Source organism: Asterias amurensis, chromosome 6 (assembly GCF_032118995.1).
Source record: "Asterias amurensis chromosome 6, ASM3211899v1".
Taxonomy (NCBI): Eukaryota; Metazoa; Echinodermata; class Asteroidea; order Forcipulatida; family Asteriidae; genus Asterias; species Asterias amurensis.
Window position 1 is genome coordinate 2,221,049 of NC_092653.1, and position 25,656 is coordinate 2,246,704.

At 37.1% G+C, this 25,656-nt stretch overlaps 1 protein-coding gene across 2 annotated transcripts; it reads right to left on the reverse strand.

Moving 5' to 3' along the window:
• Positions 1-502: 502 nt before the first annotated feature.
• LOC139938161 (ribosomal protein S6 kinase beta-1-like) lies at positions 503-25,505 on the reverse strand. 2 transcript variants are annotated; one of them, XM_071933548.1, is made up of 15 exons: positions 25,245-25,505; positions 23,243-23,280; positions 21,229-21,346; positions 17,892-17,960; positions 17,089-17,236; positions 15,359-15,416; positions 14,560-14,660; positions 13,074-13,164; positions 11,912-12,002; positions 11,359-11,400; positions 10,815-10,880; positions 8,801-8,941; positions 8,073-8,180; positions 7,238-7,347; positions 503-5,416 (listed from the first exon to the last, which is right to left on the reverse strand). In XM_071933548.1, exons 1-15 carry the CDS (start codon positions 25,332-25,334, stop codon positions 5,296-5,298), a joined length of 1,392 nt encoding a protein of 463 aa, XP_071789649.1. In that variant the 5' UTR covers positions 25,335-25,505; the 3' UTR covers positions 503-5,295. The 2 variants fall into 2 exon arrangements, with proteins under 2 accessions (XP_071789649.1, XP_071789648.1); XM_071933547.1 differs by having other exon boundaries at positions 503-5,419; positions 25,245-25,503.
• Positions 25,506-25,656: the final 151 nt, after the last annotated feature.

The window sequence follows — 25,656 nt, forward strand, 5'->3', positions numbered from 1 at the left end:
GTTTTAGTTGCATAAAAGCAAAAAGGTTTCCTATAAATGTTCAACCAAAGGAAAACTTTATAAGGGACTATAGTAACTTTAAGGGACAGTTTTGCCTTGTAAAAACCAGCATGATATTTTGATTTTTGGAAAAAGGTTATTTGATTGAGCACAAGGCAAGATATTTGGTTCTTGTTGTGTATGGTTTGAAAAACTTTTCAGGCTCTTAGTCCACATTTTTCAGATTTTTCTAAAACCGGGCAAGGAAATCAGAAAAATACTAAAATAGGAAGAAAATCATGCATGTAAAAGCAATTTGTTTCTGTTTTCACAGAAAGCAAATTCAATGAAGAGAAATTCCTCTTTGACAATTTTTGCAAAGAAAATCAGGGTGAGCATGCAAATCAAATATTGATATGAAGCTACAAAATGCTGAATTTGAGACATCTTTGGAAGACCTAGAAAAATTGAGACCAGAAATAATGTGAGGAAAAGTTACAATATTTTTTGCACATTTTGCAATTTATTTTAGTCAAATATTCGGTTTTAAAAAAACTCCACATTTTTTCATACATATACTTATACTGAAATTATATAATCGGTTTGACACTCCATTCAATTAGATTATAACAAAAATAAGTTAGCTTTTCCAATCAAATTATTGTATTTTTGTGCTTTTGCTAATCACTGAGAAAAATTAATTAAATAACCGTCAAATGGGGAAAAAAATCAGTATTTCCACACCAACCCCCCAATAATAAAGAAATATAAAACTCAAAAAAGCAAACAAACAAAATTTCAAACAAAATGTTGTAATAATGATAATATATAAATTAATAAGATCAGACAAAAAAGTTAGCAAAGAAAATGCATTATTTTCTATAAGAAGTAACGCATCTGACAACTAACAAATGAAACTATCGAACTAGAAAACTTTGAATAGTTAGTGTTTTGTCATCATTTTTTCATAGTTTGGCATGTATATTAATATATGGTTATTTAAACTTTCTACACCTAAGGGCTTATGATGTTTAGAGAGTTGTTCACACATAGTTCATTCCTCCAAACCAGCATAGCAATAGTTACAGTTTATAAAAAAGAGTTAACTTTGACACTAAAATTTGTCCACTTCTCTTTCTCATTATGTCCGATAGTCTTTCCTCCATCTATAGAACTGCATTTGTATTTGTATAAAGAACGTTTTTAAATCACCCCAAAGTTTATAATAAATCCTTTATTTATAATAAAACCTTTATTGTGTCAAGCATTTGACTAACAGGATATACATGTAACTTGGATACATATCTACGCTAACTCAAAACTATAATCAAACTTAATTCGGTCAATATTTGATTTTGGAAGAGAAGATGAAATATTGAAAAAAATAAATAATAATCATCTCTGAATCGCTATATGCCAATTGTTCTCTACTGGGCCCAATTTCATGGCTCTGCTTACCGTAAGCACGGAATCGGCGCCTACGGAAGCAGTAAATTCTGTGCTTACGGCAAGCGTATTTCACGGGTTAGCGGCAAATTTTGGCTTCTGCGCGTGCGTACTCCACTTTACTAGCCATTCTACGCTTACAAGGCTAGCGCAGAAATTCGGCGCTTGCACGTAAGCGGGGAATCGTGATCGTAAGCGCAGAATTCGGCGGTAAGCAGAGCCATGAAATTGGGCCCAGATTACTTGTTCTGAATCAAATTACTGACCCTTATTTGTCAATTCAAATTACTTCAACACTTAGTTTTAAAGACACGTTCCCAATTTTGCGTATGTTAATACTTCTTCAGATCACTGCTCTTAAATAGGACAAAATAAGTGAAACATTTCTGTACTTTAAAAAGAACAGACACAATTTAATTTCCTGATATGTTGTACGTGATCAGAAGATATTTATCTAGCCCTCAAAACCACACAAAATAAATTATTCAGTTGAGAGAAAAACAAACTAAGGAAAATTTATTTTTATATGAAGTTTATATGAACTTTTATACAAAAACCACACAAAATTATTCAGTTGAGAGAAAAACAAACTAAGGAAAATTTATTTTTATATGAAGTTGTCTTTTGACATAAACTCACATTTTGTAATATAAGTAGAAATGTTGAAATGAGAGCATGCATATTGCATGTCCCAAGGAATTTGATGCTTACCAATTAGAGCCATTATTCTGTGCTTAATTTATGGCTTCTGCTTACCCTTAGCAGATAAAGCCACTTATCATAATAATAATTAAAAAATAATAACATTAATAATAGTAAGTTTTTTATAAAGCGCTTTAAACACCTGAAGGGTGTCTCAAAGCGCTTCCACATTATTACCCCTGGTCAAGCACAGTTAGCAAGAAATTTGTGCTTATGCAGTATGTACTTCATGTTGCCAAACAATCTTTGGTTAAACAGCTTGCGCAGAAATATGGCAGGACCCTGTACGCGAGGAGAATGGTGAGCACAACTGCACAAACTGACAAGAACCAAGAAATTTTTCCTTCTGTAAACACAAAGAATTGCTAGGAGTAGAATGTGCTATAAAGAAACGCAATGGACGAAGATTTTATCCGATAAGTTCATCTTATCTCACAATAATTTTTCTCAACCGTTAAAACTCCACAATCAATTGTAAAGAGTTTTCTTTTTGCAGCATGACAAATTTATGTTCTTTTATCATTTCCTGATCGACAAACTTTTTACAATGGACATCAATTAAAAATTTAAAACCTTTACTTTGTTACACTGGGTTAGACAAACAAATTACATAAAATTTTCAACCAATTCTTCCGAAGATCAGAGCAAACTGATTGAGACGTTTAGTTGTTCCATCACTGGTTGGCCTATGTTGCATTAAAACCAATACTGTACTTTCCTTTAACCGTTACAAGAAAATCCGTAATTTCCACACGGAAAAGGACACTTTGGCTTCTTGTTCAAAATTGTCTAATTTGAAGGCAGTATTTGGTAGAAGCAGCCGACTAGAGAAAACCTGTGCTTAGTTTAAAAATTCACACAGATTGATCGAGGTGTGTGTGCCAGTATGGAAGCAGTCAGGAAGAACAAAATTATTGAACCATGAGAGAACAAACCATCAACATTAAAATATGTGAGCTTGTCTACCGAGTCAAATTTCATGGCTCTTCTTACAATAAGCAAAGAATCGGGCTAACGGAAGCAGGGAATTCAGCGCTTATGTTATGCGCATTTCACGAGTTAGCAGGGAATTTGTGCCTGTTTGCGTGCATACTCCACGTTAATAGGCATTCTTCGCTTACACAACCAGCACAGAAGTTCGGCGCTTGCACAGTAAGCAGATAGTAGTGGTGATTTTAAGCAGCTCCCCCCCCCCCTAATCTGTTCCACCTAAACAGAATATTTCTTCGCTAAGCGAATATTTGTGCTTGCAAGCCGAATAAAGTGTGACCAAGTTACAACTACATAAACTACTAGTATGCAGTTACAATAGAAGCTTGTACATGATGTGACAGTTAGATGAGTTAGACATTGATACAGCAAAGATTGCTTGCAGGAAGAATTTTAAAACAGATTAAGGATTGATAGTTAGATTTAAACATGAAAAGCACCAGTATATGATAAGTATTTACAACAATCCAGAGTTCATTCTACTTCAAGTAATTTGAATAAATCTTTGACAAAAGCCGACCCAAATACTCAAAAATCCATCGCCATCGTTCCTCTCAGTTTTTGATGGACTCAGTAAATTATAGACAAGTTAAGAATGCTGGACACAGGGACCAGGCATACTATTTTAAATAGTTAAAAAAGCTTTAGTTCTAGACATATTCTGATGGATTCTGGGAGGTGGCTTCCGAGTTACTATGACTACATGGAACAAACAAACCCTAGATTCTAATTTATAATTGTTGGTAAGAAGGTTATAGGGACCTTTCTCTCAATCCACCATTTTGTTTTTCCTCAATGAAACGTTTTCATATAGACGATGTGACCTCTGACGAAACCACAATATGATTCGCGCGCATCCCGCCAAAAACCTTTGGTGTTTTGGCAGCGCGATAGAAAGTACACGCAATCTTACCATTACTACGCATCTTTTTGCCCGGCGAAACATAACTTGGACAGTGTTTTGTCAACAGAGGGCGGTTTGAATGTAAACATAGGTCACACCATCTATAAGTTGTTGTCTGAAACTGACTAGTTTTTGTTATGGTTTTTACTAGTGGTGAAAGTCAGATGTGGGGATATAGCCACAGCCAAGGTAAAGTAATTTATAGTCGATAAGTTTTGCCGTGCAAGATTGAAGCGTCTTTTTCTGCAACTTTGGCTATTGGCCAACTGCCATTGGCTACAACAACAAACTTGAGAGTAAGCCAGAGCTACTGTTTAAGCCATAGCCACTACTTAAGCCAGTGACAAAGCCGAACCCGTGGTTCAAGAAGTACCTTAGTCATAGATGGGAATAGATCAGTAAACAGTACAACAAATTGTTTGTTTATATCAGGAGAATTTTTGTTTTCAATTCTACATAATAATTTTCTACTTCAGGAATGTTCAACAACTCCTTGGTGTTTAATAAAAGCATTTATTGCTAAAAGCATACCAATGTAAAGACTCTAAGTCTATGCACAAATTTAAATAAAATGTCTTAAATTATTTATGGAATTATATATGCTTATAACATCACATGATCAACTTGTTTAAGGTGTGATCTGTGATTGGTTAATACATAAAAAATTATTTGATACAAACAGATTTATATTTAATACATGTGAAGGCCAATGAATTAACATGGTTACAGTCGTGTGACAACAGCTGTCCAATCAGCTCTTACCGGTACTCCCTATCTGACTAGCAGACAGTATAAAAGTTGACCAATCAGCTTGAGGTAATTTTAACTAATAATTAATCATTGGCTTTCTGATCAAAGGTCACATGACACTAGCCAACCAATCACCTTTCAATCCATTGACTACCTTGTGTGGATGAATATTTACATGCAATCAGCTGTACCTGCCAATCATGTCACAATCAACATTCCTCCAATCACATGTGTGCTTGCTAATTCCACTGACCAATCACAGCACAGCATATATCAAAATCCCGATCACCATGCATCTTGGCTACAATATCAACCCACCTCTTTGTTAAAATAATAGCATTCAGCCAATCAAATGTCTCAGTCTTTTCCACATGATGCTAACTGCCCAATCAAATGTCTCAGTCTATATCACATGATGCTAATGGACCAATCAAATGTCTCAGTCTCTATCACATGATGCTAATGGACCAATCAAATGTCTCAGTTTATACCACATGATGCTAATGGACCAATTAGAGCCCAGGTTATCTAAATCCAGCCCTTGTGATTGTCTCAGATGTGTCCATAGCCTCGTCTGTCGTTGCGGGTGACTTAGTTTCAAGATCCTCATCAAATGCAAACTGTGTGCAGGGCGTCTTCATTGGGCTACTGCAAGGTAAGGTGTGGTACAGGCAAGCAAAGCAAATCAATGTAGCGAAATAAAACAAACATGTTCCAGACAACGACAACGAGCAGAAAATAAAGAAAGCAACAATGCGGGGCAGAGAAACAAATTGGAATGGATTAGAGTTTGATAGTCTGATAATCTACATAAAAATAAACCATTGTTATTTGAATGCTACATATTCACAAGCTATTGTTGTTGAATGGTGTCAGTCTAATACTTGCATTGTTATGAAGGGGATAGCAGGAAAAGTTGGACACGTTCCTTTCACAAAGAAAATGGTGGTCACCCTTACAGAGGTTTAAAGGCAGTGGACACTATCGGTAACTACTTAAAATAATTATTAGCATAAAAACTTACTTGGTGCAGGTAATGGGGAGAGGTTGATAGTATACAAATATTGAGTGGCTCAGAGTGGAATGGGAGGAATATTATCGCAAGGTAAAATTGGACTGTTCCATTTCACGAGGCGAAGCCGAGTGAAATGGAACAGTCCAAATTTTACCGAGCGATAATATTTCTTCCATTCCACGAATTAAAAGCCACTCAATATTTGTTTTATATAACTGACACCTAAATCCTTGTCATTTGATGTATATTAAAAGTATAACATTATGAAAAATGCACAAATTTAATAGCAATCGGATCACAACCTTTTGCACAGGTGCTCCTTTGTTTTAGCAGCAGCGCGGCGGCGCTGTACTGCTCAAAAACATTGGGAACAAGGATGATCCTAACTGTTGAATGGGAAATGCTGTTCCCCATGGGTGAATAGGTCTTTTTAATCGCGGGTGCGGATGGGAGTAATAGTGAAAGTCACGTGAAGTAAGTTTCACCAATCAAGGATCTGTACGTCAGTTATACAATATAAAACATTGTGAAAAATGGCTCCCTCTGTAGTGACATAGTTTTTGAGAATGAAGTATCTTTCCACGAATTTGATTTCGATTCCTCAGATTTAGAATTTGAGGTCTCGAAATCAACCATCTAAAAGCACACAACCTCGTGTGACAAGGTTGTTTTTTCATTCATTATTATCTCGCAACGTCGGTGACCAATTGAGCTCAAATTTTCAAAGGTTTGGTATTGTATGCATATGTTGAGATACACCAAGTGAGAAGACTGGTCTTTGACAATTACCAATAGTGTCCAGTGTCTTTAAGGAAACAAAAATTTTCTTTGTTTCATTACGTGAAGGGGCAGTTAACAAATGGCACTTTTGGTTTCCTTTTTCCTTGCCAGCCTCCCTAACTCATAAATAAAACCACAAACAAAACACCCCCTTAAATAATTGCATACAGATCTACCTCCCCAGATACTTAAAAAACAAATTGCCAGAAATTATATTGAAACAGAGTGTCACTTTTGACTGGAAATGACCATAAATATGTCATTTTTCATTTCATTTAACTGAATTTATTCTTTTTGTGAAGCCAAGGACTCTCAGAAAAGTTAGCGTAATCAATACACTAGCCAAGAACCCCACTAAACGAAGACATGAAGTTTCAGTTTTAGATGTGGAAGGAAAACCCCAGGGAATTATTCCATGGAAAACCCAATGCACATTGTGCCCCCGGTGTGATTCGAACTGGGGTCCTAAAGGTTGAAGGCGAAGAAAGATACCACTACGCAAACCCAGCCACCAAATATGGTTATGTCTTTTGATGTAGCGAGAGTAAAAATTGCAGTTGGATTCAGCATCTTTTCATAATTTACCCCAGGAAATTAGAGAAGAAAAAGGAACCTGAAATGAACGTAGCCTAAATTTGTTACATTTTCTATCAATCTTTTCCATTTGTTACCTGATGGGTGTATGTGGACTTTGACCCGTTATCTTTCGAGGTGACCTCGCTTTCACCAAGTGGGGTCGTTGCATGCTCTCAAGCACAGAGGGCGCTATATAGGTGAAACCCTGCAATAAAAAAAACGCAAATCAGGAAATGTAAACATAGTACCCATAGACTTGATCAATTTCAAGATCTCTGGAACAAAAACCTTGCCAAAAATCCGGAGCGAGTTTGTCCCTGCAGGAGGATTCATCCAAAGTATAAATACACAATCTCTCAGATTCAAATTTTGGGGCAAATCTTTTTTCACAAGCACATTACTTCAAAATGAAATGATTCTGAAAATGCTTTACTCTACCAAACAGTGCTGTAGGTTTCTAAACAAAGGTTTGTACTGCCATTGATTTTAAGAGCGATTACCAAATGTATACAAAGGCACTGGACACTATTGGTGATTATTCAAAATAATTATTAGCATAAAAAACTTACTTGGTAATGAGTAATGGAGAGCTGTTGATAGTGTAAAACATTGAGAGAAATGGCTCCCTCTGGAGTAACGTAGTTTTCGAGAAAGAAGTTATTTTCTACGAATTTGATTTCGTGACCTCAGATTTAGATTTTGAGGTCTCGAAATCAAGCATCTGAAAGCACACAACTCTTTGTGACAAGTGTGTTTTTTCTTTCAACCTCGGTGACCAATTGAGCTCAAATTTTCACCAGGTGTGTTATTTTATGCAAATGTTGAGATACACCAATTGGGAAGACTCATCTTTTACTATTACCAATAGTGTTTAATGGCTTTAAAGATGCTATTATTATAAATACTTATTATTAAAAATATTATTCTTACCAGGAAGATCTGGTCCATACTCTCACTGAGCATTGAGTCATCAGGGCTGTCTACTGGAGGCTCCTTGGTAAACTTGGTATCAAACTGACTCACGTCCTCATCATTGGCCTAAATGGAATCAAAGATATGGTTTCATTAGCACTTAAATTTTGTCAGTAAAAATGTCAACAGAAATAACAAGAAACAGAAAATTTAGTTTTGTTTTTAGAGTTCGGATACTATGTTTACATCCTACATGTACTTTGGAAAATTTCATATCTGGACATGACCTTTACTTTGACCTCTTTATGTGAATGGAAGTAGGTCAAATCTTGCAGTCGTTTGCAGCCACTCTTGGCATTTGGGTACAAGCTGCTTATTGCCACTGCCGCTATGGTCTCTAAAGGGTTAATCAATCATGGTCAATCAGAAAAATAGTCTTCAAGAAAGACTCAATGGGATCTAGTTGTGAGATTATTACAACATTTTGCATTTAAACAGAGGGTACTTCACCTTGGGCCCCAGAAGAAGGGTGTATGAAAAGTTTTACTGGTAAAATGGCATAAGCATTGCACTCTGGTTGATAAAAAATTTGCAACAGATAGTTCCAGTCTTCTTGCAGTGTGTGTCTTGATGGGAAAATCTAACAAAACAAAATTGAATGGTTTCAAATGGTTGGTCAACTCACTGAAAAATGGTACCAAGAGTAGGAGGGTTAATAATAAAACAAGATAGTGAATTAAACTGACCAATATTGGCTTGAATGGTGGTTCTACTTTGGACGCCAAGACATCGTTCCAGTTGACATGTCTGAAGAAGCTGTGATCGCGAATCTTCTTAGAATCCTCGGGACCACTACCAAGCCTCGCTGCTACTGGACGTTTTAGTAACTGAAAGTCAAAAAGAAAAACCAATTGACTCGTTTCATGATCAGGGGTGAGTGACAGTCATTTCTGCCCCAAAAGACTGAAACATAATCTAGAGAAAGCTAGTCGAAAAGTTGAGACCAATTTCAGAACTGACTCCTCGGCAGTACAGTTAATTACGATCCTATAAGCTAAAGTAGTAGTCCAGTCTAATTTCTATACCATCCGCCCTGGTAATAGTTAAAAAGCAGGACAATTCTTTTCAGAACTGAGAAGTCTCTCGAACCTCTGAATATCTACTCCACGGCAGTAAAATAAAGCAAGACAGTTCCCTAAGAACAACTCTACCTGGCAAGTAGATACACACATGGTCGCAAACCAAATATACAATTTTAGGGAGGTTTGATAAAGTAATGGCATATCCACCTTTTGGTAAAAACCTCTTGGGTTTCAGATTTCACAGAGCTTTTTACGAACAGTTTATTTACCACTAGAAAAGTAGATAAAAGAGCAGATTTGTTTACACTTCAAAAACTTAATGGCTGATTTTCTTCACAAGTCTAACTTTAAAAGTCTGAACTCGGCTAAAAGTCTGAAATTTCTCTACATGGTGTGAAGCTCATTTAAACACATCTATCCTGTCCGCCAGTTTGGAATCAAAATGTACATAAGGATTGACTCCCAAAATGGTGGAAATTGTTGATGCGCCTTGTAGGGAGGTATGTTCCATGTCATGCAAAAAGTCAATAAATAAAGACTATTCATAACTAAAAATAATTGTTTTTAACAAGTATTTATAAAGCGCTTTTACAGGGAGATTAAAGTGCTGAACAAATCAGAGAAGGAAAAAGTGTCCTCAAGCTTCAATTGGTGATAATTTTGTACAAGAACCAATTCCCTCCGAGAACTGTTCCTCTATGAAGTGTTTCATATTCAACAGAATGATAAATGAAGAAGTCAAGGCAACAAAAAGAAGACTTTTTATCCACTTGGGAAATCTCACCGAAATGTTGAAACAGGTTTGAGTGAGAGAAAGTATCAAACAGCATTCAATAATTTACATGTTCTGTGGTATTGCATTGAAGCATTGCATGGTGAAGTACATATTTATTCGATAACATACACCAATCTGACAATCAACTGACACCAATTCTGTAAATTTTGACTAGTTGGTTTGTGCTCAATTACCACACAAGTCAAAGAGGAAGTCAACAGGATATGAGTCTGAGTGAGTGTGTCCAGGTTTCCCTGCAAGGGAAATAATACCACAATAATTATAGAGCCTGTAGACAAGTTTACCAGACTGATGAAAATCAAACTATAAATGAAATTTTCACACCTATAGTTTAGAAGCACCTGTAAAACTCACCCTTAAAGGTTAAATATACCTTTGGTTTTTCGAACCACTTGATTGTTTTAATCCTAAATAAATCTTGATGTATACAATAAAAATAAAACATGAAAACTTGAATTTGTGACATTTTTGAGATATCGCCATAAATCTGGAACAAATATGTCCACGCAGGAAAAATAATCAATAAGTAAGATAATAAAGAAAACCTGAGAATTACACTTGAACTCAGCGTCCGGTTACTTGCACAAAATTAAGAATTTGTGAACCACTCCCAATCACAAAGCTTATAAATGTAAATGCTTGTTTTGGTCACGCTATGATAATCGGCAGATGCTGTAATTGCCAGATGCTAAGCCTTTTATTGCAGTCTAAGGTCGTTGAGGTGTCAGCGCCCTCTATAAACTGCATCATGTGTTAATGTTAAGACCGTGCAACCATCAATAAAGTTTCAAGTGCCTCAGGGTTAATAAGCCCTATGCTCAAACCCCTAACTTAAGGTTAAAGGTCAACTTGCAACATTGACCCTTGACCATAATAACTTACCCTTCTTAGTAAGTCTCTTGCATCGTGAGTTAAATATGGAGGTAGGTTCAGCTTTCCTTTTAAAATCTACAGAGAAAAACAAAACACTAGTTATTGGGAAAGCTACTTATTTAACCTACACAACGTTTCTTGCAATGATTTTTGTTTGCATATTTGGCCATTGAAAAAACAGAGCCTAATATTTTATCAAGTACAAGAGCCGACCTACAAGTATATATGGTGTAAGCTTTGATAGACTTTTCACGTTATTTAATCACAACCTTTTCTGAAATTTACCAAAACAATCAGAAATCATTTTAAAGTAGGAAGAATATCATGCTTGAAATTTCTCTCAAAACTAAAGCAGTGATACTTTTGAAATGATAAAGGGTGCAATTTGTCAACCGAAGTCAACTTACTTTTGTGGTTGTGGTTTGTTAGAAGGCAGCATCACAGATACTGGCTGTATAATTATACAACTTCATTATCTAGCAGTTAAATAATCCATGATCCACTTTTGAATCAATGTTCATTTATAGATAAATATAGGTTCAATTTATTTTACCTTATCAATTGTTTTCTTCCTATTTTCGGCTGTGAAGGGCGGCTGTTGGTAAGGGAAAAAGAAAGAAATAATTTGTACAAAATTATTACTATTGTATATTACTTGAAATAAAATCCAAGGATGCCTCATAAGTGAACTTAATCACTGTAGCTCACAAGCCTTGAGAAACCTGTAAACAAGGGTGCTTGGGGACCAGAAACACTGGGGGTTAGCCCCTGCTCTTTTACAATAAATGTTCTGGGTTCTTTTAGGTGCACTTCAAATCCTAGTACACAAGACCTAAGGCTTAATGTCCCATCCAAATGACAAAGCAACTGTTGTAAAGTATCTTGCTCAAGGACACAAGTGACATGCCCAGAACTTAAGCCCATGCTGATCAGAATCTTTAGAGCTTTAGGCCAGTGCTCTTAATCGCTCGGCCACGACACGCCACAATAATTACTTTGATTAATCTGTGAACAACCTATAGACTTCAAACTAAAAAATATGCCATTCATAAAATACATGTCATTGCTTAAATTAATCAGTGTCCAAGTCTAGTTCCTTGACTTACCCCTCCTGTGAGCATATCATACATTAGAGCACCAAGACTCCACCAGTCTACTGACTTGTCGTGACCATTTCTTGTCAGGATTTCAGGTGCCCTGATAGAGAGAAATCAATACCTAAAATGTCAATCAACTGTTAAAGTTATTCCAATCCCTTTTCATAATTTAAAAAAAACGCATTATTACTTTGAAAACTGTCAAGTCTACATGGCAGACTATAACAGTGAAGAGTAATCCTGAAAACATATATAAAATACACGTATATTGTAAATGAAAAAAAACAAAAAACCAAAACACACATTTAAAGAGAAAGGTTATTGGGGCATTACAAAATGTCGAATGTGAACACAATGATTATAAACAGTAGTATTTGTTTACCCAGGATTCATCAGCTAGCGTAGGGAAAAAAGTATTGCCATTTTGAGAATGAAGTATCTAGCCCAATGTTTATTTTTTTCCCCCCACTAAACCCACTATTCTCGTCCAATATCAAGCGCATGATGTAAGTTGTTCCTGAATTGACTCATCAATTTCACAGCTTCATAACTTAAATCTTACCTGCAACAAGCCACTAATTTCAACAGATTCACATTCCATGACGGCATACATTTTTCTGCGGTGGGTTTTGGTCCTCATATTTTCCTCACAAATCCGTCATTCTCGTGAAATATTGCAGCTTCCAACGTTAAAAAATTCCCGTTTCGATCGTTTTCTCACAGTGTTGTCTGTTGTCGTGCGTACGCGTATACATTCGCGTGCAAGACGCATGATGCAAGCGTAGACGCATGAATTCTTGGTCACCGTATCTTGACTGCACACAGCGTTACCAACACAATTCAAAATGTGCACGTCGCGCGTCTTGCGTACACACGGCAGACTGTGAGAGTACGGACAAAAATGGGAATTCCTTAACGTTGGGAGCTGCATTATTTCATGAAAATGACGGATTTGTGAAGAATATATGACGATCAAAACCCACCGCAGAAAAACATATGCTGCCATGGAATGTGAATCTGTTGAAATTGGTGCTTTCTTGCAGGTACGATTTGAGTTATGAAGCTGTGAAAATTTTCCGCCCCAGAAATTTACCCTGATGTCCAGGACGTCACTGTAGTACAAAACGAAAGTGTAAGCCGCCAGGGCTAAGGCATTGATATGATTTCTTACATGTATTCAATCGTTCCACAGAATGTGTGCGTCATAGAACCCTCCTCCAGCGACTCCTTACACAATCCAAAATCTGTTAACACCACGTGACCTACAGATGAAAACAAAAAACATAAGTTTGAACGTGAAAGGTTTAAAAACGTATATTGTTGTTATTAACTAACAAGGGTATTAAAGACACTGGACACTGTTGGTATTAAAGACACTGGACACTATTGGTAATTGTCAAAGACCAGTCTACTCACTTGGTGTATCTCAACATATGCACAAAATAACCAACCTGTGAAAATTTTAACTCAATGGGTTGTTGAAGTTGCGAGACAATAACGGAAGAAAAACAACCTTGTAACACGAAGTTGTGTGCTTTCAGATGTTTGATTTCGGGACCTCAAAATCTAACTTTGAGGTCTCGAAATCAAATTTGTGCAAAATTACTTCTTTAGTTACTTCACAGGGAGCCGCTTCTCACAATGTACATGTAAGTAACATTATAACACCCCTTGCAAGTATTGTGCCTGCTCATTGGTTTAGAGCGCGTCACATGACATGTCTTAGTTTTGCTAGACGACGGCCGTGTGATAGAGCGTCGGTTTGCCATGCGCTAGTCCGAAGACTAGCACATGGCGCCGTGCGCTAGTCCGACAGACTAGCACACGGCGTGCAGTACCCAGACGTCCGTTGCGTGTACAAGGATGACAAATTAATAGTCTGTAACCATTTCGGATTGTCCGACACTACATGCAACACAGTAGGTAAAAGTGTTTGCAATCTGTGTTCGCGTCGTCCGTGGATTGTAGCATTCAGGTCTGTAACTTAATAATAATACTACAGGTTTTAGAAATGTTTGGGGTGTTATAAAACAAATATTGACTGCTTTTACTCGTGCAATGGTTAAAAACTATGACTCCCTCGGTGATCCCCGGAGCGTTCTATTTTCCCTCGGCTTCACCTCGGGAAAATAGAACGCTCCGTGGATCACCTCGGGAGTCATAGTTTTAACCATAGCACTCGAAGCAGTCAATATTTGTATAATAGTGTCCACTGCCTTTAAACAACAACGGAAACTGACTGGGTAATATTTTAAAACTGTTTTGGGTTTGAACTAACGACCTCCGGACCGCGTTCCCACTGGATCCACAATTGCGAGATCAGGATCCCGCAACAAGATTAGTTGCAGGGGTGAAATCGCCATCGCCTTCCCACTTGAGTATGATCGCGCATTGATCCCCCTTTTTGGGAACAGAAGTGGGTTCAAAAAACATTGTTTTGCTAGCAAATTGCAGGGTCTGATCGCCCTTTGCGTTCCCATTAGACTTTTGATCGCCCATTAATCCACAAGGGCGATCAGATCCCGCTTTAATCCTACTCCCGAGGAGGATCAAAATTGCACGGTGAGATCCTTAATAATATTAAATGTCAAGTAATAAACCACAACAAAAATTGACTGGGTAAGTTCTAAACTGGTCTTGGAAAGAAGTCTACTTACCTTGTTTATTTAACATGATATTCTCTGGTTTAAGGTCCCTATAGATAATTCCCTGCTTGTGTAGATGTTCAAGTGCACACGTAATCTCGGACAGGTAAAAACTGCAGGGAAAAGAACCAGACAAAATCATTCAATCAATCACACAAAGCAAACAGGTGGACAGGTTGCTTGACTACATGTACATTCACAATGCACCGAATTGCCAAGGAATACAAGGTGTTTCTAGTTTCAACCACCCACCTTCTCACCCCCCCCCCACCCTCGAAAAAAGGAAAAGATTTGAGTCTGATTATGGGGATACATGTATGCCTGATACCATGTAAAGCATATTTAGTTTACTTGTGCAATCCTCAGTCCAACACCATATGAACCACAACCATGCAAAGCTTCAAACATCACTACACTTAATCCAATAAAATTGAAATAAAACAAACTTTACAAAGAGAAAAGCTTAAATCAAGGATGCCTGCAACAAACCAGTAACTTTCCCCAAAAGTAATTCGATTCCTTCTTTATTGTTTCTACACATGACTCAATGTCTAATCCAATCGGCAACTCTAATCCAATAAGTAATCCAGTTCCTTATTTACTGCTTATACACAGGACTCAATGTCTAATCCAATGGGCAACTATATTCCAATAAGTAATCCAGTTCCTTGTTCACTGTTTCTACACAGGACTCAATGTCTAATCCCAGTCGCCAACTCTATACCAATTAATCCAGTTCCTTATTTAATGTTTCTACACAGGACTTGACGTTTAATCAAATTGGCAAGGCAATTTCAAACATATTTCTTACCATGCTGTATCTTCCATAAATATCCCTTCTCTCTCTAAATGCATAAAAAGCTCTCCACCTGCGGAGGAATAACAATCAATACATTATTATTTATTATAGAAAATCCCCTAAGAGCTCTGACAGACTAAAAAAACAACCATTAAATATAATATGTTGATTTGTGTCTGGAAGTCATCAACATAAATTCAATTAGAGTAACTATAAATATAAATATGAATAGTAAACTTGCGGGTACAACCATGGGTAAAATCTTCTTTGAAGGAGTGGTGGCTCTGAAAAGAGCTGTTTTGGTCTCGACGTTTCGAACAGTATACTCTGCTAGTCTTCAGGAGAAAGAAGACGAAGAAGACGAGCAGAGTATACTGTTTGAAACGTCGAGACCAAACCGGCTTCATCGCCACCACTCCTTGAAAAGAGATTTTACCCATGGTTGTACCCGCAAGTTTACTATTAATATTTATATATATAGTTACTCTTATTCTCCACACCATGCAAAGCTTCAAACACCATTTGTAAGTTGTTCAATTGTTGAAAAATGATCAAATACACTGAATTGATCAAACAAAATAGATTGTGGTAGGAGTTGAAGACAAACTGCATTTTTAGCTTTCATAGCAAAAACTACTTCGTCATATGCAACAAAATTGCATCTGAAAGTAGTTGTCTCTTTGAAAGCTAATACAGGGGTGCGTTCCACTCGCGCAAATGTTGCCAACATTTGCACACGTTTGCCAACAACTTCAAGTGGAACGCGTTGTGCGCCACTGTTGGCGAACGTTGGCTAATTTACGCGAACATACTTCTGAGGTGTTGGCGAGTGGTTTTCAAAATGGCGGACAAGCATACGGTATTATTTTTGTGTCACAAACATAATTACAGTGTATATTCGTTGGTTGATAATGCCGATTTGAAATAACAAAGATCATTATTTGATGTCATGATGTACAGAATAGTATATACATACAACAAAAACATGTGTCGCCATCTTCATTTCAGGGCGCCGCCATATTGACATCGCATAGTGCGATATTCTTTGTTGATCCCCTTCTCCAACAATTTCAATTTCTTTTTAACACTGACTATTCTGAATGACCCCTTAGTAAAAACGGTTCACCGAACTTCATATTATTTTGTCCTTTTCTCTCCTTGACATTTACATAAAGTTAAAGCATGAGCAAATTGGCTGCTAGTCCTTGCATTTGCATTCCTAATTGTTTTTAAATTCACTCGACATTTTCATCACAAATTCAAAGATGACATTGGAACAACAATCTGATCATAAAGAAAGGCCGTACCTATTTGATTGGCAGCTACTTCTGTTGGTGATGCCGTCCTACATGAATACATTAGAGAGATTTCGTTTTCAATGACAGATGGTTCTGTGGCAGTTATGATGACATAAGAGATGTTTTTTTCACAGGACTCGGGGAAAGTACTGAGTATACAGTGCTAACACACATCGGTGTATGGGTAAAAAAAATTATGATGACATTTGGCGTCATCTGCGCATGCATCGGCTTTGAGGACAGTCGTCCCTCAATTTCTATGACAGTACTCGGGATGAATCTGCGTTGTGCTGAAAACGACAACGTATGGCTGTAAACTACTAACCGTCGCAGAACCATCCATCGTCAAAAACAAAAACTCTCTAATAACGCAAGACGACAGGCTGATCCAGCCTTAGTCGAAGCTGTAGCCCTAGCCGGCAATTTGAGCACAGTCAAACTTACCACATAAATATTCTAAAATAAGGTATAGTTTCCCGCCTGTCTGAAAGGCATAATGTAGCTTAACAATGAAGGGGTGCCTGACTGCCTCGAGAATATTCCGTTCTGCCTTGGTATGTGCCGTATCTTTCTGGTTCCTCACAATGACAGCCTGGACAAAGAAAAATGAACAATGATAATAAAATCAAACAGGAAAAACATAAAATAAAAGAAAAACACAAAAAACTTAAGTATTCCGCTGTGGTTTAGTGGTTGGGTTGGTGTAGTGGTATCTTTCTTCGTCTCCCACCACTAGGACGGTCGGACCGCGACCCCCGGTTCACATCATGACAGATGCACTACATGTACATGGATTTAGTTTTAAGTCCCTACCTGACTGCGTGGGTTTTCCCAGTTATGATTCTCTGTGGTTTTTCCTCCCACATCTAAAACTGAAAATTCCCTATAAATCTGCTCTCCATTTGAGTAATAGACCGATCCATTATGCCCCGCCTCCTTACCAGTTGACCAATCACAGCCGCGAAACCCGATCACCATTAGTGCAAAGATCACCAAACGGTTCAAATGGTGATCAGATTTCGCGGTTTTGATTGGTCAATGATAATTGGGCCTGGCTTAATGGATCGGTGTATTGCCTAGTCTTTGGCTTCACAACCCAAATTCAAAATGAAATGACAGAATCCCTTGATGGAAAGAACCTGTCATATTGCTTTCTCTTCCAAGTACATGTACCATTCCTACTCATGTAAAACACACTTTTCTACTAAAAGAAAGAAAAAAGAAAAAGAAAATAATGCCTTTCTTACCTTCTTTAGGACCTTCATGGCAAAAATCTTCCCGGGATCTGTGCCTTTAATCTTTCGGACTTGGAAAACCTGCCAGTTCAAAAACAAATGAAAAGTTTATTTGAGTCCTAGGATTAGAAAATTTACAAGTTGAAATATGGTAGAAATATGGCTGAGAAGTGCTGAATCTGCACAAATTTGTTCACACACGTGACATAAAAATATTATTGTTGACTTATCGACCAAACTTAGAGACAGATGTCATGGCATTGTTTATTACACTCAACAAATACATCAAGATTTTAATCAAAGAATCCAAAACTCAGTTTGGGTCAGTGGTTTCGTCTGAAGTTACCTCTCTTTTTTAAACACTAACAAATAAAATTAGGGAATTCAAATGCAAAATAGGGCATTCAAATGCAAAATATCCAATTAGTATTGCACAAAAAACAGGAAGTGGCTATTAACCACAAAAACCTCCATTTTGAAATAAATTAGTAAAAGACAAAAAAAGATAAAAAAAATCAGCTGATAAATTCACAGGAATAAACATATATTTGTGTGTATGTGAGGAAATGTTCTTTAGAATCAGGGAAGAGATGTTAGCTCTGCATGTGTTTTGAATACTAAAATGACAGAAGTCATGTTTGAAGTCAGTTCAAGGGTTCTACGTATTCATGCGGTTTAAATAACACGGATAACACATAATCTGTGGGGATTTTTGAAAAAAGGGCTTTTCTGTAATATTGCGGTTCAAACATCGGTTTCATACCGAATCTAACCAAATAAATGTGATCTAAAACTGGGGGGGGGGGGGAAACAGTTTTCATTACAACTGCCATACTGGTAGTACAAAATATGATTTACATTGTAAATTACCACTTGACTCCAGAATTTGAACCCATAATATTGACATTGTGTAATCAATGTATGGTACATGTATACAATGGATTTCAGCATTCAGCACAACAAACCTACCTAGTTTTAGTTACCATTCCCATCGTGTACTTTTGAGATAAGGTATTAAAAACCGGACATTGTGGTAAACTTCAGACACCATAGCATGTTTGCATATTGAATATTTACATTAGCCCTAGTCGTAGAATACATGTACTTCAGTCTCCATTACACTAAACCTAGGCTGACGTCCTACTAGTGTGCACATTGTTAAGGTCCCTGTGTTCTTAAGTAGTGCAGGCCTGGATATAACCCACGGTAGCCACAGCAATTGCCGTGGTGCCCTGATGTGCTTTTGCTGTGGTGACCTTTGCAAAGTTTCAAAACAAACTAACATTTTCCTCATACATGTAGGGTGCCCCATGCTATAGCACGCCCCTTCAAGAGTGAAGTTCATGGCCAGTTAGTGCAACAAAACATTTTCTTATAATAATGTAAACTCTATATAATTATTGACATATCGCAAGTCATTTATAACTTCCTCAAAGAGGGGAACTTCACAAAGGAGAAAACAACATGTTCTTGCCCTTTCAAATGAGGCATCAGTCTAATACAGGTTTGTTTTTGTAGGGTTCATTTATCCAAAATAGTTGTCATGCATCATTTAAAACTAACTGAAAATTCTACCAAAAGTGATTTCTCATTTTTAGAGAAAACAGCATTAGCTACAGCATTATTCTCTATGCTTGAAGTAAGCAAGTTGAAACTCATTCTGTGGTCCTTTCTCTATGGTTAAAGATACTTCGGCAACTATGTGTTTGATGTTTGTATGGTCTTTTTCATTCATGCCATGATACACGCACATGAATGAGAAATAAATCAGGTAGTTCAAAAACCAGTAATTTGTGTGCCCAGCACAACAATTCGTAACTTTGAGAAAATCATTGATTTGATCCGAGTCAATAACTTTTAAGATGGGAAGATTGTAATGCAGTCAATACTGCAATCTGGAATCTTTCAAAGGTCATATTCAGCATGAATAATGCCGCTTTAAATAATTCAACTACTTGAGTTTCTGAGAGAAGAGTGAATTCCAATGAAGGAAGTTGAGCCTCTTGAGATGTAAGTTGTAAAGTAAGACAACATAAATGTTAATAAAGGTGGACTGATGTAGCGAGTTCAACAAGGCCACCCAAATTAGCTCAGAACTGTAAACAGGGTGTGCAGGCCCGATACTTCACAGAGGCAAAATACGCCATAAACGTTGCGCATATGGACTTACGCAGTTGCGTAAAGTTTCGTGAAATCGTCTGCTGGAACAGTCCTAGCCAGTTACACCATATTACAAGCATTGACCTGTCCCAAAGACAGGTATTGGTTTTACAGAACTAGATTGGATAAAATATGTGCGGTATCGTAAGCTCTTCATATCTGTGTTCTGATTGGTCCGAGGTGAGGTTGCTGCACTTTCGGTCGTCTGCACACAGCAGCGAGCATTTGTTTTATTTTTTTTTTGTACGTATGAATCTCCATGAGAAATGATTGCTAGGTCAAAGGTGATTATGACGAGCGGGGAAGGATGTACATAGGCTCAAGGCAGATCTATGGCGTAATTCATGATCATGAACCTTGAAGTGTGATGTCGCGAGTTCAGGCTACTACATTCTCTCGTCCCCAGCGCCTTGCTTTAACCAAAGGCACTGGGATGGGCAAACGTATCATGCACTATCATTGGTTTAATAATGCGCAGTCCCATCATGCATCACACTCACACTGCACCATATTTTTATGCACTGTACGCATGACGTACTTCCTGAACAAGAATCTGTGCAAGCGATTAGCCCATCCCAGCGGTCCTGGATAGACTGGCCGCTGGGTCCGAGCGAAGCTACTACAAAGCAGAGCTGCAACATTTGCATTTCATTTGCATTTTTGCAATCAGGAAGATTTTGAACAACAATCAGGGAGATATTTAGAAACACATTCAAAACAGGCCCCCTTTAATATTGAACAAAAAGGTTACATAATTTTCTTCATCAGATCATGGAAAGATTGGCAGCGAAGGTTGGCAGCCCTGCTACAGGCACACGCTAGATAATAAGGGTGTTTTAAAAGTGTGACTTTAATCCCAAAAACACTTGGATATAATTCCAGGGTTGGAAATTCATTCTGGGTTACGGGCCTTAGTTTCCCAACCCTGGCCTTGATGCCCATAAAAAAAAAATCAAAGACAATCTTCAAAGTTGAAGTACTTTTTATCTCAGCTAAAATTATCATTACATCATTACATCATTACATTCGTGCATTCTGGATCCTCTAAGTGCAATGCCCTGATAGCCCAAGTCATCCTAATTCCTTCATTTCGGCAAAGGTGAAGGAGTCGGGCTTTAAGCGCTCATGATATCAATTTATACATAATTTCAAGTGATAGTTTTGTTTTCTAAGTGAGCTAGAATCTTACCTTTCCGTAGCCGCCTTTACCCAGGACTTTAAGAAGTTGGAAGTGTTCTGGTCCAACCCTCTCATTATGTGGGTTGACTGTGTGCTCTGAGAGGGCTAGCTGTTCTATTTCTACATCGCTGTGAAACCAAACAAAAAATGTTGACTATAAAGCCAAGGAGTCTCAGAAAAGTGACTTTAATTACTGTACTAGCTAAGAACCCAAGTGGACGACAAGGGAGGAACTTTCAGTTTTGGGGAGGGAGTCTTGCAGGAACTGAAAACCCGATCAGCTGAACATTTCAAAATGTGATTTTTACTATATCTTTTTTTCTATAAATTGGCCTAAGCATTAGGTTAACAAAAACCAATCTATGACTCCACCTTTAAACAAAAATATATGAACAGATTGGAACACATGCCAATCACAACACATGTTTAGATGTTTGTGTACATGTACATTGCATACAAGTACTAAACCTTGCAGTGTACCTCTATCTAAGAATGCAAACATCTTCAAGGTTAAATTGTTCGAATTGTTTTTTACAGCATGGTGTAAACTTCACTTGTCAACAATCTCATTAGCGAAGTACTTTGTAAATCATAAAACAAGCAGAGTCATTCCACTCTCATACTAGAACTTAAAGGTCAACAAACATAAAGTAAAGGTAATGGATATATTAAATCAGCATAATTTCTGTGTGTTAATTTCTTTTATAAAATCATTCTTGACAAGGCCCAACAAGCTCCGCCAAATTGGATATTTCAATGCCAGGAGTGTCATTTACAATGTACATGTATGACAGTCAAGGGGCATTAATTTGTCCATTATTATTAACATTACAATATTGTTCAGGGGCCATCCTATATTTTACAATTAAAAACTTGTGACAGTTACTTATAGGCATTCTGTCACTTTTGTTGGGCCGTAGTTTGAAATTGCTTTACAGGTGGATTAAAACAGCCTCTTTAAAAGTCTTATTGTCTGTGACGGATTACATGTCTGGGGTGGTAATGTGTTCCAGTATTTAATAACTGTTTTGGGTATTGCTGGGCCAATAGTGAAATTTTGTTATTAGGATACTGCTGGCCAACTATCCGAAATTAACCGGCTATTCGAATAATTTTTTTCGCCGCTAGAGGGCGCTATATAAAAAAAAATTTAAAAAATATTTTTGTTTTCGCTAGAGGGGGCTGTTCGTTTGTGAATGAGATCTTCTGGGCGGATTGATATTAGTTTTAGACAGTGTCACTCGGTTCATTCATAAAAATGACCGGATCTAATTTAAAGATGGCGATTTGCTTTTTCTTTTGATCGTGAATGACTCTACGTGAAGGAAAACTTTTGTAATCTTTGAACAAATTACGTCAGAAATGTCATTGTTTTAACTCTTCACGGAGGTGAGCATAGTTAAATATTTAATTTATGCTGTTTTATGCTGTCTTAATAGAAGTTTCATTAGGATTCAGACAAAACATTCATGTCAGTTGTCGCCCGACGTCCGCGGATATTCGGATATTAAAGAATATCCGGTTACTTGGTTGTAATTACAGAACTATCCGGTTTATAAATAGCTATTCGCGCCCTATGCGGATATCCGGTTAAGAAAAAAAAGGCATTCGCAGTTACAGATAGGAAAACCTATTCGTCATTAACCGGATATTCGAATAATTCGCCCAGGCCTAGTTTTGGGTATGAATGAATATACCCAAGGAAGTGATTGAGAGCACCCTCACGCGGTCAAAAATATGGCCCATTACTAATAGATAACTAATTGACCAGTTTACTGATGCAACCCTCAGTCCAACACCATGGTGGTAACTCAACATCAAAACTGTTGGAATCTGAGTTTTGTGGTACGATCTATGCCTAATCCCATGTAAAGCATAATTTACTGGTGCAGTCCTCAGTCCAACACAATAATTATGGTAACTCAACACCCAAACTGTTGGACTCTAATTATTGTAATGGCTGATCCCATTTAAAGCAATCTTTAGAACAGATGGATTTGGGATTAATTTTGAATGTTACTTACTCTGGTAAGGAGCCCGAGCTAGCTGTGAGGTATTGCTCCTGTGTAGCATATATAAAAAACAAAAACAAGTTGATAATCTTGTTAATTCTTAGACTAATTAGTTTTTATCTTAACTAACTATTAATCTTTATTATGTAAGGCATGTTTAATCAGTTTTGTGAATGTGAGCTTGTTTGACCAAGACGTGTCCATTTACAAAAACTAAATTTGAAAAATCAACTTTGTAGCAGCACCTTGAAATGCATTTTTTGCATTTTCTTTTGGTTTATATCGTTTCTTCAAAATATTTTTTTGAATTGATGATGTTTTGAAGTGTTGTAAAGTTATTCAAATTACACATTAAAGATCAAACTGTGTTCTAGAATGTTTGATTATTTTTGCAACTGGTAAAAATTGGGCAAATCTGATCACCAGTCTGCCAAAAATTGTCGAAATTGCACGTTATCTACCCTGCCTGTGTCATAACAAGGCCATTGAGCAATATTGCACATAATTTCCATATGTTGGACCGGTCGCAATTAGTCAATCTGATGGTCAATTCTGTAGGATATTTTGGACTATACCTACCAATATAAAAACTGGTCTGCTAATGTAATAATAATAAAAATAAATCTTATAAAGCGCTGGTATCTAGAAAAAACTATTCACTGCGCTAAAATATGACCAAGGGAAAAATTAATGGTAGGCTTGACTGAAGACTAGAGGTAAGTTTTGAGATTGGATTGAATTAAGAAATGTCAGGATGTGATCTGAGGGTGAGAGGCAAGCCGTTCCACAGGCAGGGGGCTGCAACCGAGAAACTTCTATCCCACTAGCTTTCAACCTGGAAGGTGGAACGGCAAGCAAGTTGGCATCACTGGACCTTAGTTGACACAACAAAAAAGTAACTCAGTAAGGATTTTTAATAGCCTACAAAATACTGAGGGAAAAAATTCTGGAATTCTGTACCATATAATCTGCTAATCCAGCCACCACTTTTTCACCCAATGTTACCAAAAGCAAACAGAGGGATAACTTTCCGTATGACGCCACCACTTTTTCACTCATTTTTACAAAAAGGGAGGAAAAGTTTCTGTATGGCGCCACCACTTTTTCATTCGATATGAAAGAATATAGTTTCTACTTTACCTCAATGAGATACCCCTTTTTTGTAAAAATGAGTTAAAAAAGTGTTGCCGCCATACGGAAAGTTATTCGAAAGGGATATCTCATTATTATTGAGGTAAATTAGATACTAATTACTATTACTATATTATTAATATCAAATGAAAAAATGGTGGTGCCATACAGAAACCTTTCCCTAAATGTTAAATTAAACTGTCCCTATCATGTGATCATGTGATTTCTGGTGGACCATATTATTTTCTATTAAATCTGACCACCGATTCAGTGACTACTTCTGAACTTGAAAATTAATGATCTTAAAGCCATTATACACTTTCGGAACAGAAACAAAAATAAAAGTTCACAGATTTACAAATAACTTACAATTACATGGTTTACAGAAGGTAATGGTGAAAGACTTCTCTTTCTTGAAATATTATTCCATGAATCACTTTACTTTTTGAGAAAACATTAAAACAAACTCAATTCTCGATAACGAGAATTACGGATTTATTTTAAACACATGTCATGACACGGCGAAACGTGCGGAAACAAGGGTGGGTTTTCCCATTATTTTCTCCCAACTCCGATGAACAATTGAGGTTTGTTATTTTATATATAAGTTGTGATACACGAAGTGTGGGCCTTTGGACAATACTCTTTACCGAAAGTGTTCAATGGCTTTAATAAGTTAAATTAAATTAAAAGTTAAGAAATGAAAATAAACTAAGTAAAATTAAGCGAATTATTAATATGCTGTTTCATGATTATGGAAACAGACTTCATCTCCAATTCACGGGAATCCATTTCGAGATCGTTTACTCTTATAATGTGATACCAATCTTGTGACTAAAATTAATGATCAGAATAATCTGAAACTGAAAACCGAACCACCCACCTCCAGTGTGTCATCATCAGACACGTTCTGTTGCGGTGCGTTTTGAGCTCCCGGCTCGTTGAGCTCAAAGTCGAAAACACCGGCCATCATGACCGTCAAATTTCACTCACTTTACCACAGTAACATCGGAAATAATCAAGGATAAATGATGATTACTTAAAAACGAAACATCTGTCGCCAGATTGGGGAAATCTAACTGTCAGTGTTGGCCCTGCGTTTCATCATACGGTAGCAAAACAGTGACTAGTCGTGTATGGTTTTTGAGTCACACACATTGCTTTTAACCCGGCGAAATATACAAATCAACGTATAGTTGATGTTTCATGTTTTAAGATTAATCAGACAAATTTGTTATTTTAAACAAAAAATTTCCACATTCAGCTTAGAATTGAATCCATTGTTGACCTTTGGA